We start from the raw sequence: 21,913 nt of genomic DNA, 5'->3' as shown, positions 1-21,913 counted from the left end.
ACTGTCCCTCTTGAATAATGGCTTTAAATTGGTTGTGGTGTGACTCAGGCAGCTGTTCAATAAAATAATTCAGTTTCCAAGAGTTTACATAGTTGTATTTTGCCATTAGGGCTTGGTAAATTGGCTATTCGAAAATGTAGCATAGCCAAGGAGTACACTTTCCTCCCAAAAAGATCCAAATGCTTCTAGTCCCCATCGGAGGGGAGTGGACCTCATCTGGTACTGATGGCTATGAGAATTAACAGAATCTACCACGATGGAGTTGTGTGGAAGCTGGAAGAAGAAGAAGAAGAGGAGGAATTCTGTCTTCCTCGCTGGGACGTAACTTTTTTTATTCACCCACTTGCAGGTAGGTGCTGGAGTCTGTCATTTGGTTTGCAGGGTCCAGGAGAGCCTCATTAATAGGGAGGGCAATTTTTGAGGACAAGGATGAATGGAATATGTCAAGGAATTTGTGGTGGATGTTCTTGACTTCTTCTAGCGGTTCTATCTTACGAGTGTCTGCCGCTCTCTTCGCTAGGCAAAAGTCATCGGCCAGAGATGGTGGGGGAGGCATAACGGCCTCATCTGGGCAGGAAGAGGAGGATATGGTCCTTGGGGTCACCTCTTCCTCAACGTTGCCCTCCTGTTCCTCCACAATTTCTTTTGGCAGTTCCAAAGCTCCGGATCCAGCAGCCAAAGGGGTGCATCTCAAGGGTTCTCTAGTAGGGCTAGAAACCCGAGAGGCATGGGAGCAATATGCAGCCCAAGGATCCCAGTATGGTCATTGAGGCGGTGGCGGTGCCCAAGGTTGACCGTACCAAGGTGACGGTGGTGGGACCATCTGAGGCTATCCTCAAGAGCCCTGTTGGTATTGGGCACCACAAGGAGCCTGGGAGGAGCACTGCAATACTGCCTCCTCTGCTTTGCTGTCCAAGTACACACTTGAGAGGGGGGGAGCCTGGTAGGGCAGCAGGGAAGACACCTGTGCCATACAGATACTCGGGGCAGAGATCCCTGTACCAAGGAGTCTCTGGTACATCAGATACTCAGAGGTCCCTTGAGTGCCAGAATTCCAGCGGTACCAATCAACTTGGTGTCACTGGCAATACCAAGGAGGATGGAAATATTGCCCACACCAACTGCTCTGGTGCTGATGGGGCATCCATGACAGTGCCAATGGAGTATCAAATATTGGCAATGTCTTCTTAGAGGAGTGCTTACTCCTATCCTTGTCCCTCAGTGCCGTTGACTCAGTGCCTGTGCCCATCGGGTCTGTAGGCACATGAACAGCACTTGCCGCTATAGATCTTCATGAACCTTGCGTACCAGGATTGACTCCGTGCTGATGGTACCAAGTGCACTGGAGATAGTTTACAGCCAGTTTGCAGCTCACTGTGGGGACTACCCACTCTCTTTTTTGATGACTTATGAGAGGGGACATCAGCTGGTTTCTTCAACGCACAGCCTTCGGATGTTATGGGCTGTGGGAAAGACTCATGTCTGCCAGGTGACTCTTGGCACAGGTCCAGAGAGCCGTTTCCATTAAGATAATCTTGTGTCTCAGCTTGCTGTGCTTAAGAGACCTGGGCCTGAGTTTCTTCTCATTTTTGTGAATGTGGCCTTCCCCGAGGCAGTATATGCACTGGGATAGTCTGCAACTGGGATAGGCACTTCTTGAAGCCCGGTGAACCAGGCATACTTGGTTGGGGGAAAAGTCCCCAATGAGAAAAAGCAGGAAACAAAATCTTTTTTATTTTCACTGAAAAAAATGAAGGAAACTACAACTTACAAGTAAGTACTAGGAGACTAACTTAGCTATAGAAATATAAAGCAAAAGTAATGATCTTAAGGGACTGCAAAGAGTTCTGTCTATAGCCAGAGGCAGTTGAGAAGGCACTGAAGGGGGTTAGCCCCCACGCGCTGGCTAGCCTCATGGTAGGGCACAAAGAGAGAGAGCACATATGTGGGCCTAACAGACACTGCTACTGAAGTCCTCTGATCAGCAGTGCAGGAACGCAAGCACCCCTATAGCGGAGCACCCTCAGGGACACTACTCAAAGTTATAAAAACCAAATTTGCTTTTCACCATTTGCATTGTTGATTTATTTTCTGTACAGCAGCCAATTTGGACACTGAAAACAGAGTTAGTTTCATTTTCTGTTTCATTTTCATTAGCACAATAATGCAATGTTTTGGTTGCAAATGCTGCAAGGAAATGTTTAAATCCAAACAAATACTTCACACTTTTCATCACATGAAAAAAAAATCAAAAGCTTTTCTATTAATATTGGGTACTTAGTCCAGTTTGATTTTTTTTTAAACATATACAACCTCAGCAAATGTGTGCCCCAAATTACTCAAGACAGTATCTCTTTTAATCAGGTTTGACTAATTTAAGTTTGACACAAATATACTTCCAGGTTAGTTCAAGTTTTTGATAAGAAACAGTTACATATCTGTTCTGGAACTACTGTTGTTCGAGATGTGTTGCACGTGTCCATTCCACTTCAAGTGTCTGTGCAACAATGCCAGGAGAATTATTTTTCCCCATAATGGTACCACAGGGAGACACATGCGCTCTCCGCACTCTCATGCTGCCAGTCAAGAGTGTAAAAGGAGCAGAACCATCCTCATCCCCTTCAGTTCCTTCACACTGAAAGACAAACTCCGATGTAGAGAGGAGGCAGTTGAGCATGCAACAGACATGTGCAACACATCTTGAAGAACAACAGTAAGCAGGTATGCAACTGTTTTTTCTTCTTCGAGTGACTGCATGTCCATTCCACTTTACGTTACTCACAAATAGTCCCAAATGGGGACAAGTATCAGAGTCTATCGAAACAAAGACTATAGCACTACTCTCCCAAATTTAGCATCACCTCCAGAGACATGGAAGATGTCGTAAAGGGCACTGAACACATGAACAGAAGACCTGGTGGCATCCCTAAAAATGTCAATAGTGGGAACATGACTCAGGAAAGATGCTGAAGCAGCTTGAGCTCTTGTAGAGTCTGCTAAAACTCTTTGGGAAAGTAGAACTTTAGCAATAAGATAGCACAACTGAATGGAGGAGGAAATTCAGTAAAATATCCTCAGAGGTAACAGGCTTGTTCATTCTTCGGCAACAGAGACAAATAGTTATGGGCATGATTGCAACTCCTTAGTCCTGTCTAGATAAAATGCCAACATTCTGAGGACAGCCAAGAATGAACTTTCTCCTCATCTTTGTGTGGGTGGGGTTTCCGAAAGAAGGTTTGCAAGAATATAGCCTGATTTATGGAAAAATTGGAGGCCACGTGGGTAAGAAATTTGGAGTATGGATGCAAAGACAGCATAAGGAGGGTCATCTGTAAAAGTCTGAAGCTTCACAGCTCTCCTGGCCGAAGCAATAGCTACTAAGAATGCTATCTTCATCAAGAGAGCAAAGATGGCATATGTAGTTATAGTTTCAAAGGGACCTCACATGAACAACGAAAGAAACAAATTTAAATCCTAAAATGGCATTAGATCTCTAAGAGGAGGGAAGTCTATCCAAACCCTTTCAACACCAAATAGTCAAATGGGAGGTTGCTCTTCTCCACCTATCTACGTGAGGCTGGAATGCAGAGATGGCAACTAAATGCACTCTCATGGAACTGACTGAAAGACCTGTTCCTTTCAGATGGCGTACCCAATCCAAAATAAATTGAAAATAAGGGCTTACATCCTTCTGCTGGGGTAACAATGAAAACCTATCCCATTCCAGGAAGTAAGTGAATCTAGTGCAGAACTTCCTGCTATTTAAAAGAACATTCTGTAACACAGCAAAACAGACTGCTTCTCAAGCAGATAGCTACCGAGAATCCAAGCAGTCAGGTGTAGGCTGAGAGAGCTGGGAATGCAGAGCCTTGTCACTGTCCTGCAAAATTAAATGGAAGAGTTATGGGACTTGTGGAAGAGTTATGGCACCTCAAGTAGAGAGTTTCAAAAGATCAGAGAACCAGGACTGATGAGGCCAGGCTGTCACTATCAAAAAGCAGAACAGCATGAACTTGTCTGAGTTTGCCAAGTACCCTGGGCACCAAAGGTATGGGAGGAAAAGCATAGAGAAGCTTCCCCTGCCATGATAATAGAAAAACATCCATCATGGACCATGGACTAAGACCTCCTCTTGAACAGAAATGGTGACACTTCCTGTTCAGTTTTGTGGCAAACAAGTTCACTTCTGGCATTCTCCAAATCTGCACTTTGTGAATCAGGCCTGAGAAACCATTCATGACCTCTGCTGAATGATCTGATGAAATGGTCAGCTAAACAGTTCTCAGATCCAGGATGTGAGAAACCTTTAGAAAAATGCTGTTCAGGATGCAGGAGGACCAGAGATTCAATGCTTCTTGGCAAAGGGATACCTATCTGATACATCTGTGACTAAGGTCATGGAGGGAAATGTTGGAACAAAGGGAACTCTAATGCATACATTGTCAAAGACCATCCACCAGTCCTAGGAAGACAAGATAGCTGCAGGTATGTGTCAGCATATCCAGTGGATCGCAAGAGAGATGGTAGACAGACTTCAACCGCCTTTGCATGACCCAGAAGTCAAGTGTGGCATACTGAGTCATGTATGTGCAAGCTACAACATGGCGCAAAAGTTTCAGGCAATTGCTTACAGTTATACCGAAATACACCTTGAACTATGAGCACAGGTCAAAAATTGCTTGAAACCTGGCCTGAGAGAAGTATGCCTTTGCTGATGTCAAACTGAGAGCCACCCCTATAAATTCAATTCTTTCTACCATGAGGACAACTGACTTTTTATGGTTGATTGTCAGGCCCAACACATTTAAGAAGGAAGGCATCTTCTCGGTATTGCCCTCCACTTGCTGTCTGGACTGACCCTGGCCTAACCAATCATCCAGATACTGGTACACGTGAAATCCTGCCTTCTTGATGTGTGCTGCCACCACTGCCATACATGTTGTGAATACGTAGGGTCCTGAGGACAGCCCAAATAGGGAGACTGTGAACTGATAATGAACTGCTTCTACAACAAATCTTAGAAACTTCCTGACTCTGGTGTAAGGTCATATGGAAACATGCATCCTTTATGTCAAGGGCAGAGAACAAGTTGTTGTGAGCTAGGAAAGGGAACAAAGAAACAAAGAAGGAAGAAGTGGGACCGCTAAACACTGAGAATGGAGTGGAGCTTAAGGATAATCTAGGCATGGCCCAATATCTAAACAAATACTCTGCCTCAGTCTTTAATAAGCCTAAAGAGGATCTTAGGGATAATGGTAGCATGACAAATGGGAATGAGGAGATGGAGGTAGATATTACCATATCTGAGGTAGAAGCGAAACTGAAACAGCTTAATGGGACTAAATCAGGGGGCCCAGATAATCTTCATCCAAGAATATTAAAGGAATTGGCACATGAAACTGCAAGCCCATTAGCAAGAATTTTTAATGAATCTGTAAACTCAGGAATTGTACCGTATGATTGGAGAATTGCCAATATAGTTCCTGTTTTTAAGAAAGGAAAAAAGAGTGATCCGGGTAACTACAGGCCTGTTAGTTTGACATCTGTAGTATGCAAGATCTTGGAAAAAATTTTGAAGGAGAAAGTAGTTAAGGACATTGAAGTCAATGGTAAATGGGACAAAATATAACATGGTTTTACAAAAGGTAGATCGTACCAAACCAGCCTGATCTCCTTCTTTGGGAAAGTAACAGATTTTTTAGACAAAGGAAAAGCAGTGGATCTAATTTACCTAGATTTCAGTAAGGCGTCTGATACCGTGCCACATGGGGAATTATTAGTTAAATTGGAAAAGATGGGGATCCATATGAACATTGAAAGGTGGATAAGAAAGGGGAGACTACAACAGGTCCTACTGAAAGGTGACCTGTCAGGCTGGAGGGAGGTTACCAGTGGAGTTCCTCAGGGATCAGTTTTGGGACCAATCTTATTTAGTCTTTTTATTACTGACCTTGGCACAAAAAGTAGGAGTGTGCTAATAAAGTTTGCGGATCATACAAAGCTGGGAGGTATTGCCAATTTAGAGACGAATCGGGATATCATACAGGAGGACCTGGATGACCTTATAAACTGGAGTAATAGTAATAGGATGAAATTTAAATAGTGAATGTAAGGTTATGCATTTAGGGACTAATAACAAGAATTTTAGTTATAAGCTGGGGACGCATCAATTAGAAGTAACGGAAGAGGAGAAGGACCTTGGAGTATTGATTGATCATAGGATGACTATGAGCTGCCAATGTGATATGGCTGTGAAAAAAGCTAATGCGGTTTTGGGATGCATCAGGAGAGGCATTTCCAGTAGGGATAAGGAGGTTTTAGTACCGTTATACAAGGTACTAGTGAGACCTCACCTGGAATACAGTGTGCAGTTCTGGTCTCCCATGATTAAAAAGGATGAATTCAAACTGGAACAGGTACAGAGAAGGGCTTCTAGGATGAGCTGAGGAATGGAAAACCTGTCTTACGAAAGGAGACTCAAGGAGCTTGGCTTGTTTAGCCTAACTAAAAGAAGGTTGAGGGGAGATACGATTGCTCTCTATAAATATATCAGAGGGATAAATACAGGAGAGGGAGAGGAATTATTTAAGCTCAGTACCAATGTGGACACAAGAACAAATGGATATAAACTGGCCACCAGGAAGTTTAGACTTGAAATTAGACGAAGGTTTCTAACCATTATAGGAGTGAAGTTTTGGAATAGCCTTCCAAGGGAAGCAGTGAGGACAAAAGATCTATCTGGCTTTAAGATTAAACTTGATAAGTTTATGGAGGAGATGGTATGATGGGATAACGTGATTTTGATAATTAATTGATCTTTAAATATTCGTGGTAAATAGGCCTAATCCCCTGAGATGGGATATTAGATGGATGGGATCTGAGTTACTACAGAAAATTCTTTCCTGGGTATCTGGCTGGTGAATCTTGCCCATATGCTCAGGGTTTAGCTGATTGCCATATTTGGAGTCGGGAAGGAATTTTCCTCCAGGGCAGATTGGAAGAGGCCCTGGAGGTTTTTCGCCTTCCTCTGGAGCATGGGGCATGGTTGACTTGAGGGAGGCTTCTCTGCTCCTTGAAGTCTTTGAACCATGATTTAAGGACTTCAATAGCTCAGACATAGGTGAGAGATTTTTCGCAGGAGTGGGTGGGTGAGATTCTGTGGCCTGCGTTGTGCAGGAGGTCAGACTAGATGATCAGAATGGTCCCTTTTGACCTTAGTATCTATGAATAATAGAAGCTAGGATTACAAAACTTTATCTTCTTTATGTAATTGCTGAGATTTTGCAGGTATAAAATAGGTCTTAAGCTCCCTTGGATTTTCGAATGAGAAAATAGCCAGAAGAGTACCCCTTTCCCTGATGCTGAAGAGGCGCTTATTCTATTGGCCCAACTGCAATAGAGACTGCACCTCTTGGACTAGTTACAGTTTTGTGAGAGTGGTCCCTGAAAAGGGATGGGGGAACAGAAGTGAATTGCAGGGTATACCTCAGTTCCATCATGCTTACAACAGACAAGTGGGTTCTAATGTGGGATCAAGACCTTAGGAAGTGGGACAAGTGGCTGCCAAATGAAGGTGAGATCAAATGGAGTGATTTGCTGTCACAGAATCAAGTAGACAGGTTGGAAGAAGTCTGATGGTTGGAGGTAGCAGAAGATGGAGGTGAAGGAGATGGTCTCTTTTTCTGAGACCTTTATCATCTCCTGGATTGATCCGACTGTCTAGTCAGGTAGAAAGAGTACCTCTGTTGGGTCTGAGGATAGAACTGCTTTCTTCTTGAGGCTGGAGTGTAAATACTGAAGGATTTCAAGGTCACCCTTGAATCCTTAAGAGAATGCAGAGCTTCATCTGTCTTTCTCAGAAGAAAAGTTGGAGCTCTTGAAGGACAAGTCCTCAATCATCTGCCAAACTTCAGAAGGTAAACCCGATGACTAAAGCCAGAAAGCATGACACATGATCACCATTGGTGCCATGACACAAGCAGCCCAATCGGCCTCATCTAGTGCAGCCTGCAAAGACATACAAGGAACCAGATTCATTTCAAAGAGCCTTGAACTCCATCATCATATCTGGCATCTTGTCAGTACATTTGCAGAGTCCCATACTGAATAATCATAATCATAATATGGCAACAAAGTCTAATGGGTCACAGTCTTGAACTGTAAACCTTAGCATGAATAAACCTATCCCCCAAATAAGTCTAATTTCTTTGCATCTTTAACTTTGGAAGTTGATTGAAAGTGCCCTTTTCTGGCCTTTTCAAATCACTGCCATCACATGATGTAATAAGCGTCAGAAAAGCAGAACTCTGCTAAAGGATTTTCCAAGGCTCTAATATAGACACATCAATAGGCGAAGCTGCTCTACAAGGACTTGTGGAATACAAAATGTCCACGAGCTTGCGAGGGTAATCCTGGACCAGTTCAACCTGCATTCCCAAGGCAATGGCCACCCTCTTCAACAGACCCTGATAGGTTTTGTAGTCATCTGCAACTGGAGATTACAACTCTTGCACTATTGCCTTATCCAGAGAACAAGAGGAAGTATTGAGCAGAGGAATCAGTGTGTCCATCTGCTCTGGTGGTAATGAGACCTCCCGCATCAGAGGATCTGAAGCAAGTTGAATAACTTCCACAGATTGTTGGGTACCGATATCAGTACTGGGAATCGTACCTCTGTCAGGATCTCGAGCATGGTGACGTGGAGAAGAATCCCTGAAACCAGTAGGAAGTCCTCAGAGATTTCAAAAGAGCCACTGCTGCATTTGATAAGGTACTGGAGCCCAAACCCATGGCAATCTGTCTCTTGACCAGCTACTGTAAGGATCACGGTATTCAGATCTTGATCTACATAATGAAGAACAAGGTGAACCTCATGACCTGAAATAGAAATCCAACCTGTAGAAACCACTTCAAAGTCAGATGATGAACTGGCATCAGAATGCCAAGGAGGTGCAGTACCAGGTAGAGAAGCCAGTGACGGGACTGAAGAAATGTGGACAGTACCAGTTGTAGCATACAGGGCTTTCCTATGAAAGGTACCATGCCTGTTAGTCCAAAATTCCAATGCACCAGAACCAGACAGTGCTGATGCCAGGTTTGATATTGACAGTGCTTATATATAGGCATCAAGGTAGATCCTGGAGTTGGCACCTGCATGCCTGGAATAGTAGGAGCTTTAGTTTCATCCTGCATCAGCAGTAAGTCCAGTACTGACAGACACAGGAGGTCTCTGATGGTCACAAACATCTCAGCCACACACCAAGGAGAAAGTCAATACCGTGGAAGGTCTTGGCAATTATATCCATTTCAATGGTACCACCTCACAGTGACTACTCTACCATCAGTACCCAACTTCCTTCTGTGAGAGTCCCAAGTAGACTTAGCCCACAAAGAGAAGACTACTTCTGGCTAAAGGAAATACAGGTGCTAGAATTCTCCTGGTGCTTACACGGTACCAGGGACAGAGAGTGGTGTCTTCTCTCTTGCTCCCTTCAATATAGGGAAGCCGCTGAGTCAAGCATCACACTCTGGAAAGCAGTTAAATCCAAAACTTCATGTACTGAATGGTTAAGTACCAAGTGAGGACACAGTGCTTCATTAAGATGTGTTGAAGTCGGACCTCCCTCAGATTCTTCATGTGGGTCTTAAACACTCTGCAAATAGGGCACTTATGCCTAACATGACGCTCCCCTAAGCGCTTTGAACAGCTGGACTGGGCCTGCTGACTAGCTTGGACTTACAAACAGAACAGCATTTGAAAGCCAGGGATTTCAGCATGCCCCGTACCAAGCCAAAGCTTGAGAAAAACAAAACAAACAAAAAATGAGTAAAAAGGAAACTTTTTAAAGGGTACAAACAAACTAATTTAACTAAGCTAAAGAACTATATACAGGAAAATATATCTTTAGACAAGATCTACAGAAGAAAGGTAAGGATAGAGACGCGCTCACTCACGCTCCAACTACCAACCCTGGGCGGTGAGAAGGAACTGAAGAGAGTTGTGGCAACTATGCCTTTTAGACTCTCAGCTAGCAGCACCAGAGTGCGGAGGGCAGATGCGCTGCCCCAATGGATACAACTATCGGAAGAAGTTCTCCAGCTCCAGTGCACTGGTGCACGAACACCTGAAGTGGAATGGACATGTGCAAGCAATCAGGAACAAATCTATACAAAGCCCATTTTTTTCTTTTCAAACCTCCTTTTTATTGGTCCAGAAATCACAACATTAGCTTTATATCTCTTTATTTTCCCCATATTTCCTCCATTTTACAAAAGTTGTGTCCCCCAAAACCAGTAGAACCTGGAGTTAACCAAGAACATAATTCCAGCCCCTTTGATTAAGTATCATGCTACTTCAAATATCTGTTTACATATCTAATCACGGAATACCAAAAAGCACCGGGATTAGGAAAGGCATGAACACATTTTTTTTTTTTTTTTTACACAGAATATGTTGTTTCATGGCATTCATTTTAAAAATTGGGCTTTCGGGATGGAGAGAAGAGGAACAAAGAAAGATAAAGGAGCCGGAAGTACAAAATATAACTAAGGCCCTTGTCTTGAAAACACTAATTCACATGAGAAACTGAAGGCATGCAAGTAATCCCATTGATTTAATGGGACTATATGCATGGTTGAAGTTATTCATATATAAATGTTTTCAGGAGCAAGCCTTAAGTATTATTTTCATGCTCAACGAAAACTTGAAATTGACTTTTCACCATGAAAAATAAGATACATATGAAAAATGAGCTTGACTGGCAAGAGGATGAAAGGGGCCCCTCCCACCATGAGAGAAGCTGGTACTCAAAGCAGGAGAGGGGGAATCAGAACTTTTCTAACTATTAATAATTACACTAATTAACTACAAAAACATTATCTAAAACTATTTACAAATATTTACAGTTCAAAGCAGAAGCAGCTAGCAACTTCTGCAGACACTGAAGAGGTTCCATCTCAGACCCCAGGCAGCAGAAAGGAACTGAAGAAGTGGTCAGTCTCCAACACCCCTCATGCTCTCAGTTCAGACAATGAGAAGTAAAGAGGGATACAGGTACAAACTAATGGAAACTGATAACAAGGATCTTCTCATTGAGTGCATGTGCACACCCACAGTGGAATACACATATGGACCATCGTTCGAAAAAAACGATGCACCTCATTATTTCTAGCATCATAGGAAACACTGGTTGACGCTGGCCACTAAAATGTGTTTATGGCATATAATGTTGCCCTATAAAATTTGCCATATTTAGCCACAAAAAATGGCACTCATTTCAATGAGAAAAAAATCCAGCATTAAGCCTGGCCTCTCACTAAGATGCCACAGTATTAGGTGCCTCAGAAATATCAGGAATAAACAGTTTGTTCATTTTGGTACTGTGCTCTCCAGTTTTGTTTTGTTTTAAAGGATTTCTGGCACATTACATAATAATATACACTTACCATGTTACATGGAAAGCTTGTCGACATCCATGTTTGTTACATGTCATGCAAGCACCAGTTGCTGCTTTGCTTTCTCTGCCTTGTTCATCACAAATATAGCATGTCTATTCAAGGAAAAAAAAGTATTCACATATCATACAAAGTACTCAAATTATTTTTGTGTTATTCATATGAGGCATTTTATATGATGTGCTACCAAGGACAAACTGATTTTCTCAATCTTGTAGTCAAGCTTACTTGAGGACTCCTTTACACAGCCTAATCACAATTTTTTAAAGCAGATTGCTACATACACGGTTTAGGATTTGCATAGCACTTTACTTTTTCTAGGTGCTGTACAAACATTAAATTAACTAAATCTACCCACCACCTCTGTGTTATCCTAATTTAGTATTATCCCAATTTTGAAGATGGGGAATACCAAGGCAGAGAACTTAAACAACTTGTCTAATGGCCAAACAGCCAATGATAACATGTGATTAGAACTCAAGGTTTTCCTAACTCCCCAACCCAGTGTTCATTCCTTCAAAACACTGAATTACTCTGATATGTTTGCTTATAAGTACAGTTATTAGTAGCAGTATTGTGGTAGCACTTAGAAATTCCAATCAGGATCAATGTCTAATTATGCTAGATACTGTATAAACAAGTAGGACAGCCTAGTTTATGTCCAGAGGAGCTTCCTATTTAAAGTTAAACTTAATAATTTTATGTAATGCATATTTACATACAAATAAAGTGGAAATAGATTTTCAGAAGTCTCATAATATGTCTCCAAGTCTACTTGAGGTTCAGAGGCCTTTAACCAAGTTTAGTAATGCTATTCAACACAGCTTTTATTTAAATACGAGTCTAAAACAGCACAGCCTTATAACCACCTGGTTAGAAACTAGTCTAGCTGGAGCCTTGTTTAAATTGAGTTTAATTCAGGATCCTAAACTCATTTCAAGGGCCAAGGAACAAGTTAGATTTATAGCAGATTGCCAGATTTCTAAAAATGTCATTATAAAATCTCACCAAACGCACAGTAATTAGAGAGACCTATAGCAATTTATTTAATTTTGCAAATTATCAATTAAGTGAATAATCAAAAAGAACAAAAATAATCCATCAAAATATATTTCATTTGACAAGTGTGTTTGTAATTGTAATTATAAATACTAACTATATTAGTACACATGCTACAATGTATTTTCTAAAATAATGAAGGCTTAATTATAGTGGACTTCACTATAGCTTCTCCTCATTAAAGCTTTCGTGAGAAGTGTGTAAAACAACCTTTTTTTTATAATTCAAATATTGGGGTGTGCTGATTACTGAAGTGTAAATTAAGAGAGATTCTGCTGTTCTATGTTTTAAATATAGTTGCAACTTACTGCTCGAGCCCTACCAAATTCACAGCCATCAAAACTGCCTCACGGACTGTGAAATCTCGTCTTCCCCCCGTGAAATCTGTACTTGTATGCTTTTAGCCTATACTATACAGATTTCACAGGGGAGACCAGCATTTCTCAAATTGCAAGTCCTGACCAAAAGGGAATTGCGGGGGGGGGGGGGGGAGGTCACACCGTTATTTTAGGAGGTTTCAGTATTGTCACTCTTACTTCTGCACTATAAGAGAGTGGCAGCTGCTGACTGAGGGCCCCGCTCTTCAGGCAGTAGCACAGAAGTAAGGGTGGCAATACCATATCAGGCCATCTTTACTTCTGCACTATTGCTGATGGTGGCTCTGCCTTCAGAGTTGGACTCCTGGCCAGCAACTGCAACTCTCCAGCTATAAAAGCAGCACCAGCAGCAGCAGCAGCAGCGCAGAAGTAAGGTAGCAGTACTGCAAACCCCCCTACAATAACCTTGCCACCCCCACCACCACCACCACAACTCCTTTTTGGGTAAGTACCTCTACAACTACAACACTGAACTTTCATATTTAAATAGCTGAAATCATGAAATTTACTAATTTTTAAAATCCTATGAATCTGAAATTAACCAAAATGGAATGTGAATTTGATAGGGCCTACCTGTTGCATAAACAAAATGAAAATGATTTCAACTAGAAATTCTTCATGGAAGCATCCTCTGATTTGGACAGACCAAAAATAAAAGATGGCCTTAAAAACAAAATTCTCACATGCACACAGGGCTGTACAAGACCATTTTGACAGAGGCACAGCCAAGCCAAATTTCAGTGAGTGGCATTGTGTCCTGGTGCACAAGGCTGCAGCATCACTCAGGTTTTGCCTGGCTGCCCCTCCTCTGTGACACAGGGAAGGCCAGGTCAAGCCAAACACAAGTGGCACTACGACCCTGCATGCTGGATCGCATCACTTGGTTTTGGGGCACTCTCAAATGTGGGCCCACACAAACTGCCCCTTTTGCATTCCCTCTTCCCCTAGCAGAAAAAGGATGGGAAGCAACTTTTATTTGCTTCTGTTTTTCAATATCTCCTTTGTTTAAACTATGTCATCTCTTTACATTGAAGGAAAGAAGAAAATCACACTAATGCTTACGATCACTTGAGTAGATCAAAAGAGAATGAATGGGAAATACAGGGGCAAATATAATGGAGATACACTTTTTTCTTAAATTGTATAAAAAGAGGTGAACATAAAAAAATATATAAACTAAAACAAAATACAGTAGATAAAGACAAAGAAATCAATCAAATTCTGAGTTAAGGATAGAATGGCTTTTTATGGTCTTGTCTGGACTAGAATTTAAGATTCTAAGATAATTCTAAGGTTCTAATTTAAGATGTGCTATTAGCATATATTAGGTAACATGCAAATTAAAATGTTTTACAAAATCAAGTGTAGACAAGGCCATTTGTTTGGTCTCCACTAGACTTAAAAAGCATAATTAGCTAACATTACACCTTAAATTCAAGTCTAGATAAGAACTAGCTGAGGGGCCTCAGATCCAAAAATGATTTTACTAATTCCTTATCTCACTCACCAAGTGCATGAAGATTACAGTTCACATAGTACCTAAGATCACTAGCTGTTCCAACTCCCAATGAGTATCACATGACCTTCAATACTTCTGTATTAAGAAAAAACAAGATCACCACCTAACAAGTTTTCTTGCTTTTGAAGTGTACTTCGGTAGTAAATCCTTTGTTTTGTTTGAACATTTCCATTAACAGACAACTTAAGTTCTAGCAAAATCCGTAAGACACAAGATCTAGTATTACTTTACTGCCCAGAATTTTTCTAAGCCTTATTCTAGTTGTTTTTCCTTAAATAAATCCCAGTAAAAGAAATTATACAAACACTTGTTCAGTATGGATGTAGGTCCTGTCTATTCAGGACAGGAACTGCATTTAAAAATTGTGCCTAAGCACTGTTTAAACTAATGGCCAAACTAAATAGCCAAACTATTTATAACATGATAAATGACTGATGAACTGCATTATAAACAGGTTTACAAAACAGTGCCATAGATTAGCTACAATTTACAACAAGTTCAGCATAATTCAACTCTTCCTACACTAGCCATAAAAACTCTGAGTACTCTGAGTTTGGTGTAAGGAGGCCAAACACATCACACTTTCCCTTCGCTTCAAGAGCTAAAAGTCAACTCTCAAGTCAAACTTCCCCAGTACTCTGGTCTGTCTCTTGGTACTATAGACTGGACACAAAAGATGAAAGTTCCCTTTCATGTGGTAGTAGCCCAGGACTTTGCAAAGTCAGTTCAAACAGTCCATATATTAGTTCAACCTCTCCCTGACCCCAATTAAGATTTTAGATGCCTGAATTGTAGCAACCTATGTACTCCTCCACCAACATCCAGAAGAGCATCAGTCATTCCTTAGTACTGATGGAGGAGAAGAGCTCTTAAATTCTCCTCCATCCTGGGCCTCCAGTGAGATAGCAGATGGTAATAAACAAACTGATCAAATGGGACAAAGCTCCCAGTTAAACAAGGATGCTATGCTTGGAGCAAAACAGAAATATCAGAGGACTTTTTCGCTACAGGATTTTGTCAATTAAACACTTTGCATTACTGTGTTTGCTTATCTGCTGGAAGGGATTTTTAACATCTCTTTGGAAAAGTTTCCAAATTCAGGGGGAGAAATAAAACCTGTTAACAAAAATTAGCTTCAAAAAGTTTTCTTTTAAGGACTGCACAGATCATAGTTATGATGTGCACCACCCATAGCATCCATGCATGCAAGAAAGTTATTCCTCATCAGCTCTGATCATTTCTCAGTTTCTGCAGAATGTAATCCTTCATTCTAAATACAGTTTCTAACCCTTATAGTTGGGAAGCCTTTTAAAACTAAACTGTTAGCATGAAACAACACCTTAAAACTATAGTATGACCTATCACTATTAACCAGTAGGTCTTAACTCTGAAGTGTAATAAGGACAATTTGAAATTTCAACGCTTTTAACTACCTTAATACTGACCAGTTTAGGAGAAATATTCAGCCAATAGACTTATCCATTATTACTGAACACCACAGTTGCAGGGGTTCCCAAACTGTGGGTTGCAACCCCAGATAGGGTCACAATAGCAGCAGACGGGGTCGGGGCACTCCCTATTGTACAGAGGATGTCATTTTTCTCTGGACAGCGTAACCTTGCATGTACAAGATCATGATGCATGGAGGACGCCATTTTGCTCTACAAAACAGCATCCTCCGCACAGCATGAACTTCCATGCAAAATACATAATAGCAGTCATCATGTAGTGCAGAGGATGCCGTTTTGTAGAGCAAAACGGCGTCCTCTATGTAGTGTGACCTTACACATATGGTGCATATGAGGTCATGAAGGGCAGAGGACGCCATTTTATTCTACAAAATGCTGTCCTCCGTGCAGCATGATCTCGCTGGTATGGTATGAGTGAGGTCATGATGTACAGAGGATGCCATTTTGCTCTTCAAAGTGACATCCTCCATGCTGTCTGGTGTCCTGGGAGAAATTAATTAATTAATTGGGTCATGCTGGCAAAATGTTTGGGAACCCCTGACTTCGTGTTAATGAGTATTTTTCCATCTCTGAGCTATTCAAATCACGGTCCTCATTCTATGCTCCCTTAATATTGCTCTAGAAAAAGAAAGTAGATGTGAAGGACGCGTGAGCCACCTATAATATTTTATTAATGTTAGATGTTCCATCTGCCTATTATTGTGTTGTGACTATAGGATTACCAGGGATTAATTTTAGCACATAAGCAGGAAAGCAGACAAACACTTTTGTAATCACCATTTACTGACACTTTAAGGACAATGCCAAGAACCAACTGCTTTGAAGACAACCCACAACCCCTCTGGGGGGCTACATAAACTGGTTTGAACAGGCTCAAGACATACAGTGAAACAAAGAATTTAGGGACTGATAAAAGGTTTACCTCTGAAGTACAGGGCGGGGAGAGAGGGCCTATGGGCAAGCAGACTGACCCCCAGTTCCCAGAATAAGGGTTATCTGGATAAGTAGGCCTACCTACTTTACATAAAACAGATATGCCTATAGACTATTTGCTGTGATAAAACCCCTTTCGCTTCGGTTATGTCTTGTTCTTACTGTTGAGATTAAACAAAAATTTGTTTTGAAAATAACATTTTGGTGACTGTGTACACACACACACGTCACAACTCCTCAAGGAAGACTTGAAGCATTCAAATCCAGCTTAAACTGCTGTGGAATCATGGTTGGTACATAAGCTACTACAGTAGCCCAGGAACTAGTCCATAGAGTAGGGGAGAATCACAAGATTCCACCCAAGGGCAGGTGAAGGCAACAGGCCTAACAACCGAGGGAGTTGCACTCAGATTTAGAGGGCTCAAAGGTGCACCTAACCCTAAACTGTGATAGTAGATCCCGCCTATGTGTGCTAGATACTCAAAATAAATCCAAAGCTTTTGGCATCACCAAACTGGAAAAAGGACCATTTTGCATCTAAGTGCTCACAGCTATCAAGGGAGTAAGAGTCCTTTGTTCACAGATCTCTAAGCTTCAGCAAAAGCTCAAGTTTCCCAGAAAACACTCAAATAAATATAAGTATGACAGCTGCCCCTACTACTGAGTATATCAAGAAGCTCCACATTTATCTGATCAACACAGCAGAAGTTTCCAAAAGGGATAAAAAAAGGTTAAAAGTTATTCACATTTTCAGCTGAATTTGAGGCATTAGATTATCAAAGTTGAGGTAAATTAACTGATTTGAAATGATCCAGTCTGTAAAGGGTCCAAAGAGTAACAAATATCCACTTGCATGAGAGGGTTACTACCTGTGAAGGTCTTGTTGGAAATACTTATGTGGGCAGACTTTTCCTATTATTAATCTGAGCAAATCAGCCATGAGAGTAACCTAACAGATTTAAATCTGCATTCTACAAAGGATGTGGCCACCTCAGGGATAAAGTCAATCCAATAGTTTCAGATAGAGAGTTCAAGTCTTCCCTCTTTGATGCATCTTCCCCTTTAGCAACAAATATATTTTGTCTTCTGTTCAAGATTATTGTATTATGTAAAGCACTGTTCTGTAAACAAACAATTGCATGCATTTATCTTTAACAAAAATCCTATGTAAATGTATATGTAAATTAGGTGCCATCCTCAGACTTCTGTCAAATTGCCAATACAACCCTCACTGCTGTAAAGGTTGCATGCTGTGCATCCTTCTATATATCAACATACCATGACAACTATAAATCTGTACATTTCCTATTATTTTTCTATTTAGACTTAATTAAATATACACAACCTACTTAGGACTCTGTAGGAAAGTAAAATCCCTAGAGGCTCTTCCTAAATTATCTACTTCAGTTTGAGTTGTGCCAATTTGGCAAACACACAGTTTGAAGTCGGCAGCCTTTTAAAAAGGGCTAGTAATCCAGGACATTTTTCCTTGGTTATAAACTTGCATTTTTTCAAAACATTGCTATAGTTATTTTTAAAGGCTTTTCGCAATACCTACATTTCAGAAAAAGCAGCTTTTTCCCATTCCCCAAAGAGCATGCACTTCAAACTGGCACAGTCTGGATTAAAAGCTTCTACATAGTTCAGTATAAAAACCAAACGAGTATATTTGCGTGAAGTATTGCGAAAATGTATTAAATTTTAATAGAAAAATAAATGGAGGAAATTTTTAGAGGTTACTTACAAGCAAGATTTAACTGGTATACTGTCATGTGTGATAAAAATAGATTTTAAATGAAAGGGTCTCTCAATCTGATTTTGTTAAATTGATCGAGCACCCTTTAAATAATTCATCCTGAACTGTTTTAACTACTTTAAAAAATAAGTTGACATACATTTTGTTTCTGCTCCCTGTTGATATTTTAAAGACTCTTTTTGGGCAAGCAGAAAGACACCAAACATACTCAGGGCATATTCCTCCTCCACCCACTTTCTCTGGGCACACTCCTGTCTATTGCCTCTTCAGTATTAGTTTTGATATAGCTGTTAAGTACCTTCTTACAGAGCCTGGAAAAGATGTACACCATTAACAAACTGCAAAAGTGACCGTCAAATAAACAAAGACTAAAACAATACATTAAAATATTTTTAATCTCTCACTTATAGTAACATTATGGGCTACTCAGAATGACAGTAAATAAAATTTTTAGATGGAAATAAGTTTTGTTTTGACAATTTTCCTTTAAAATCAAACAGCTTTGCGTTGTGTTTATTCACATGCAACAGAAGTCTTTCACAAAAGTTATAAATTATATTTATGAAAGAAGCATATTTCCTGCAAAGGACACATTACAAAGAAAGATACTATGCAGCAATATTCATCTAGTGGAGCTTGTATATCATAGTTCAGTCTAAATAATTTAGAGCAGCCAGTTTATAAAAACTACTAGAAGATTCAGCTTAAAAGCAAGGATACTTTTTTTTTTTTTTTGGCAACATCAGGAGAGCATTTGGCAGCTGTCTTTTCTCACAAACAGCAGCAACGCAGAAGACCTGCCCCAATCTTTCCAGCCAGCCCCAGCAGGGTTATTCAGGACACCCCACTCCACCCCGAATTTTAACCATGAAGTGTCTGGACCGCATGATAGGTGTCCTCCTGGTCCCCCAGGAGGGGCCTGTTGGGCTGGTCCTTTGCTCTGAGCTGGCACAGTGGTACCTCTTGGTAAACAGCCTCTCCCAGCCTGGGTTCATCTCAAGGATACTGGCAGGCATTTAACTATGCCTCTGCCACTGACAAATCCACTATTCTCAGCTACACGCTCACAAAATTTTGCAGTATTTAAGAGTAATAACCCAAATCAAATAAAGCAACATTAAACAGTGTAATCAAGTGCATTTCACAGGCTAAGGGTTGGCTAAAGTAAGAAGTCTCAGCTCTAATAAAAGAAAATTAACATAAAATCCCCCAAAGACCATAGCTGAAATCTACCCTGACAAGGATGAGAAACAAGATGGGTGAGGAAATATCTTTTTCTGCACTATTCCTGTTGGTGAAAGACAAAAGCTTTCCCGCTTACACAGAGCTTCTTCTTCAGGTCTGGGAAAGGTACTTACAGTGTCATAACTAAATATAAAGTGGAAAGGATTGTTTAGCATAAGTCGTTAACACATTGTAAGAGACTATTCAAGGTGAAGTGACCAGTCCAACACCTCTGTATTTGTAAGACAAAAAGAGGGCTTAGTGGGTTACAGATTGGCTACCCCTGGTTTAATACAACAACCTGTGGCTCCAGAACCACATGCAGCTCTTCAGAAGTTAATATGAGGCTCCTTGTATAAGCATCGACTCCGGGGCTGGAGCTACAGGCACAACTTTCCAATGTGCCAAGGGGTGCTCACTGCTTTACCCCTGGCTCTGCCACAGACTCTGCCCACACTCCACCCCTTCCTGCCCCCTCCCCTGAGCCCGTCTTGCCCTTGCTCCTCACCCTCCCTTCCCACAGCCTCCTATACACCATGAAACAGCTGATGGGGAGGGAAGGGGAGGCGCTGATTGGCAGGACTGCTGGTAGGTGGGAGGTTCTGGGAGCACTGGGGGAGCGGATGTGGGTCTGCTGACATATTACTGTGGCTCTTTGGCAATGTATATTGGTAAATTGGCTCCTTCTCAGGCTCAGGTTGGCCACCCCTGTAGTAAACCATAAACCCAGTGTCTTCATTAAATTCATGATTTTTAGTGTGTAGCAAAGATATGAATTTAAGCTCCCTAGTTTGTCTTCTGAAGATACTGTAAAAAGAAAAGGAGTACTTGTGGCACCTTAGAGACTAACAAATTTATTTGAGCATAAGCTTTCGTGAGCTACAGCTCACTTCATCGGATGCATTCAGTGGAAAATACAGTGGGGAGATTTATATATACAGAGAACATGAAACAATGGGTGTTATCATACACACTGTAAGGAGAGTGATCACTTAAGATGAGCTATTACTAGCAGGAGGGGGGGAGGAAGAAAAATTTTTGTAGTGATAATCAAGGTGGGCCATTTCCAGCAGTTGACAAGAACATCTGAGGAACAGTGGGGGAAATAACATGGGGAAATAGTTTTACTTTGTGTAATGACTCATCCATTCCCAGTCTCTATTCAAGCCTAAGTTAATTGTATCCAGTTTGCAAATTAATTCCAATTCAGCAGTCTCTCGTTGGAGTCTGTTTTTGAAGCTTTTTTGTTGAAGGATAGCCACTCTAAGATCTGTGATCGAGTGACCAGAGAGATTGAAGTGTTCTGCAACTGGTTTTTGAATGTTATAATTCTTGACGTCTGATTTGTGTCCATTTCTTCTTTTACGTAGAGACTGTCCGGTTTGACCAATGTACATGACAGAGGGGCATTGCTGGCACATGATGGCATATATCACATTGGTAGATGCGCAGATGAACGAGCCTCTTATAGTGTGGCTGATGTGATTGGCCCTATGATGGTGTCCCCTGAATAGATATGTAGACACAGTTGGCAACGGGCTTTGTTGCAAAGATAGGTTCCTGGGTTAGTGGTTCTGTTTTGTGGTTGCTGGTGAGTATTTGCTTCAGGTTGAGGGGCTGTCTCTAAGCAAGGACTGGCCTGTCTCCCAAGGTCCGTGAGAGTGATGGGTCATCCTTCAGGATAGGTTGTAGATCCTTGATGATGCATTGGAGAGGTTTTAGTTGGAGGCTGAAGGTGATGGCTAGTGGTGTTCTGTTATTTTCTTTGTTGGGCCTGTCCTGTAGCAGGTGACTTCTGGGTACTCTTCTGGCTCTGTCAATCTGTTTCCTCATTTCCCCAGGTGGGTACTGTAGTTGCAAGACGGTTTGATAGAGATCTTGTAGGTGTTTGTCTCTGTCTGATTGTTGGAGCAAATGTGGTTGTATCGTAGAGCTTGGCTGTAGACAATAGATCATGTGGTGTGATCTGGCTGAAAGCTGGAGGCATGAAGGTAGGAATAGCGGTCAGAAGGTTTCCGATATAGGGTGGTGTTTATGTGACCATCGCTTATTAGCATCGTAGTGTCCAGGAAGTGGATCTCTTGTGTGGACTGGTCCAGGCTGAGGTTGATGGTGGGATGGA

At 41.3% G+C, this 21,913-nt stretch overlaps 1 protein-coding gene across 21 annotated transcripts in view; it reads right to left on the bottom strand.

Annotated features, from left to right (window-relative positions):
- MLLT10 (MLLT10 histone lysine methyltransferase DOT1L cofactor) overlaps positions 1–21,913 on the bottom strand; it is a 232,649-nt gene that overhangs the window by 130,673 nt on the left and 80,063 nt on the right. For 19 of the 21 annotated variants that reach the window (XM_043509429.1, XM_038390658.2, XM_043509425.1 and 16 more), the window contains one exon: positions 11,446–11,549. In XM_043509429.1, the coding sequence (XP_043365364.1) occupies positions 11,446–11,549 (104 nt within the window). Of the gene's footprint in view, positions 1–11,445; positions 11,550–18,706; positions 18,862–21,913 lie in introns of those variants that run through there. The other 2 variants (XM_043509440.1, XM_043509442.1) reach the window with 2 other exon arrangements.

Source organism: Dermochelys coriacea, chromosome 2 (genome assembly GCF_009764565.3).
Source record: "Dermochelys coriacea isolate rDerCor1 chromosome 2, rDerCor1.pri.v4, whole genome shotgun sequence".
Taxonomy (NCBI): Eukaryota; Metazoa; Chordata; order Testudines; family Dermochelyidae; genus Dermochelys; species Dermochelys coriacea.
Note: the sequence above shows the minus strand (reverse complement) of the source record. Positions and strands in the feature narration are given on the sequence as shown.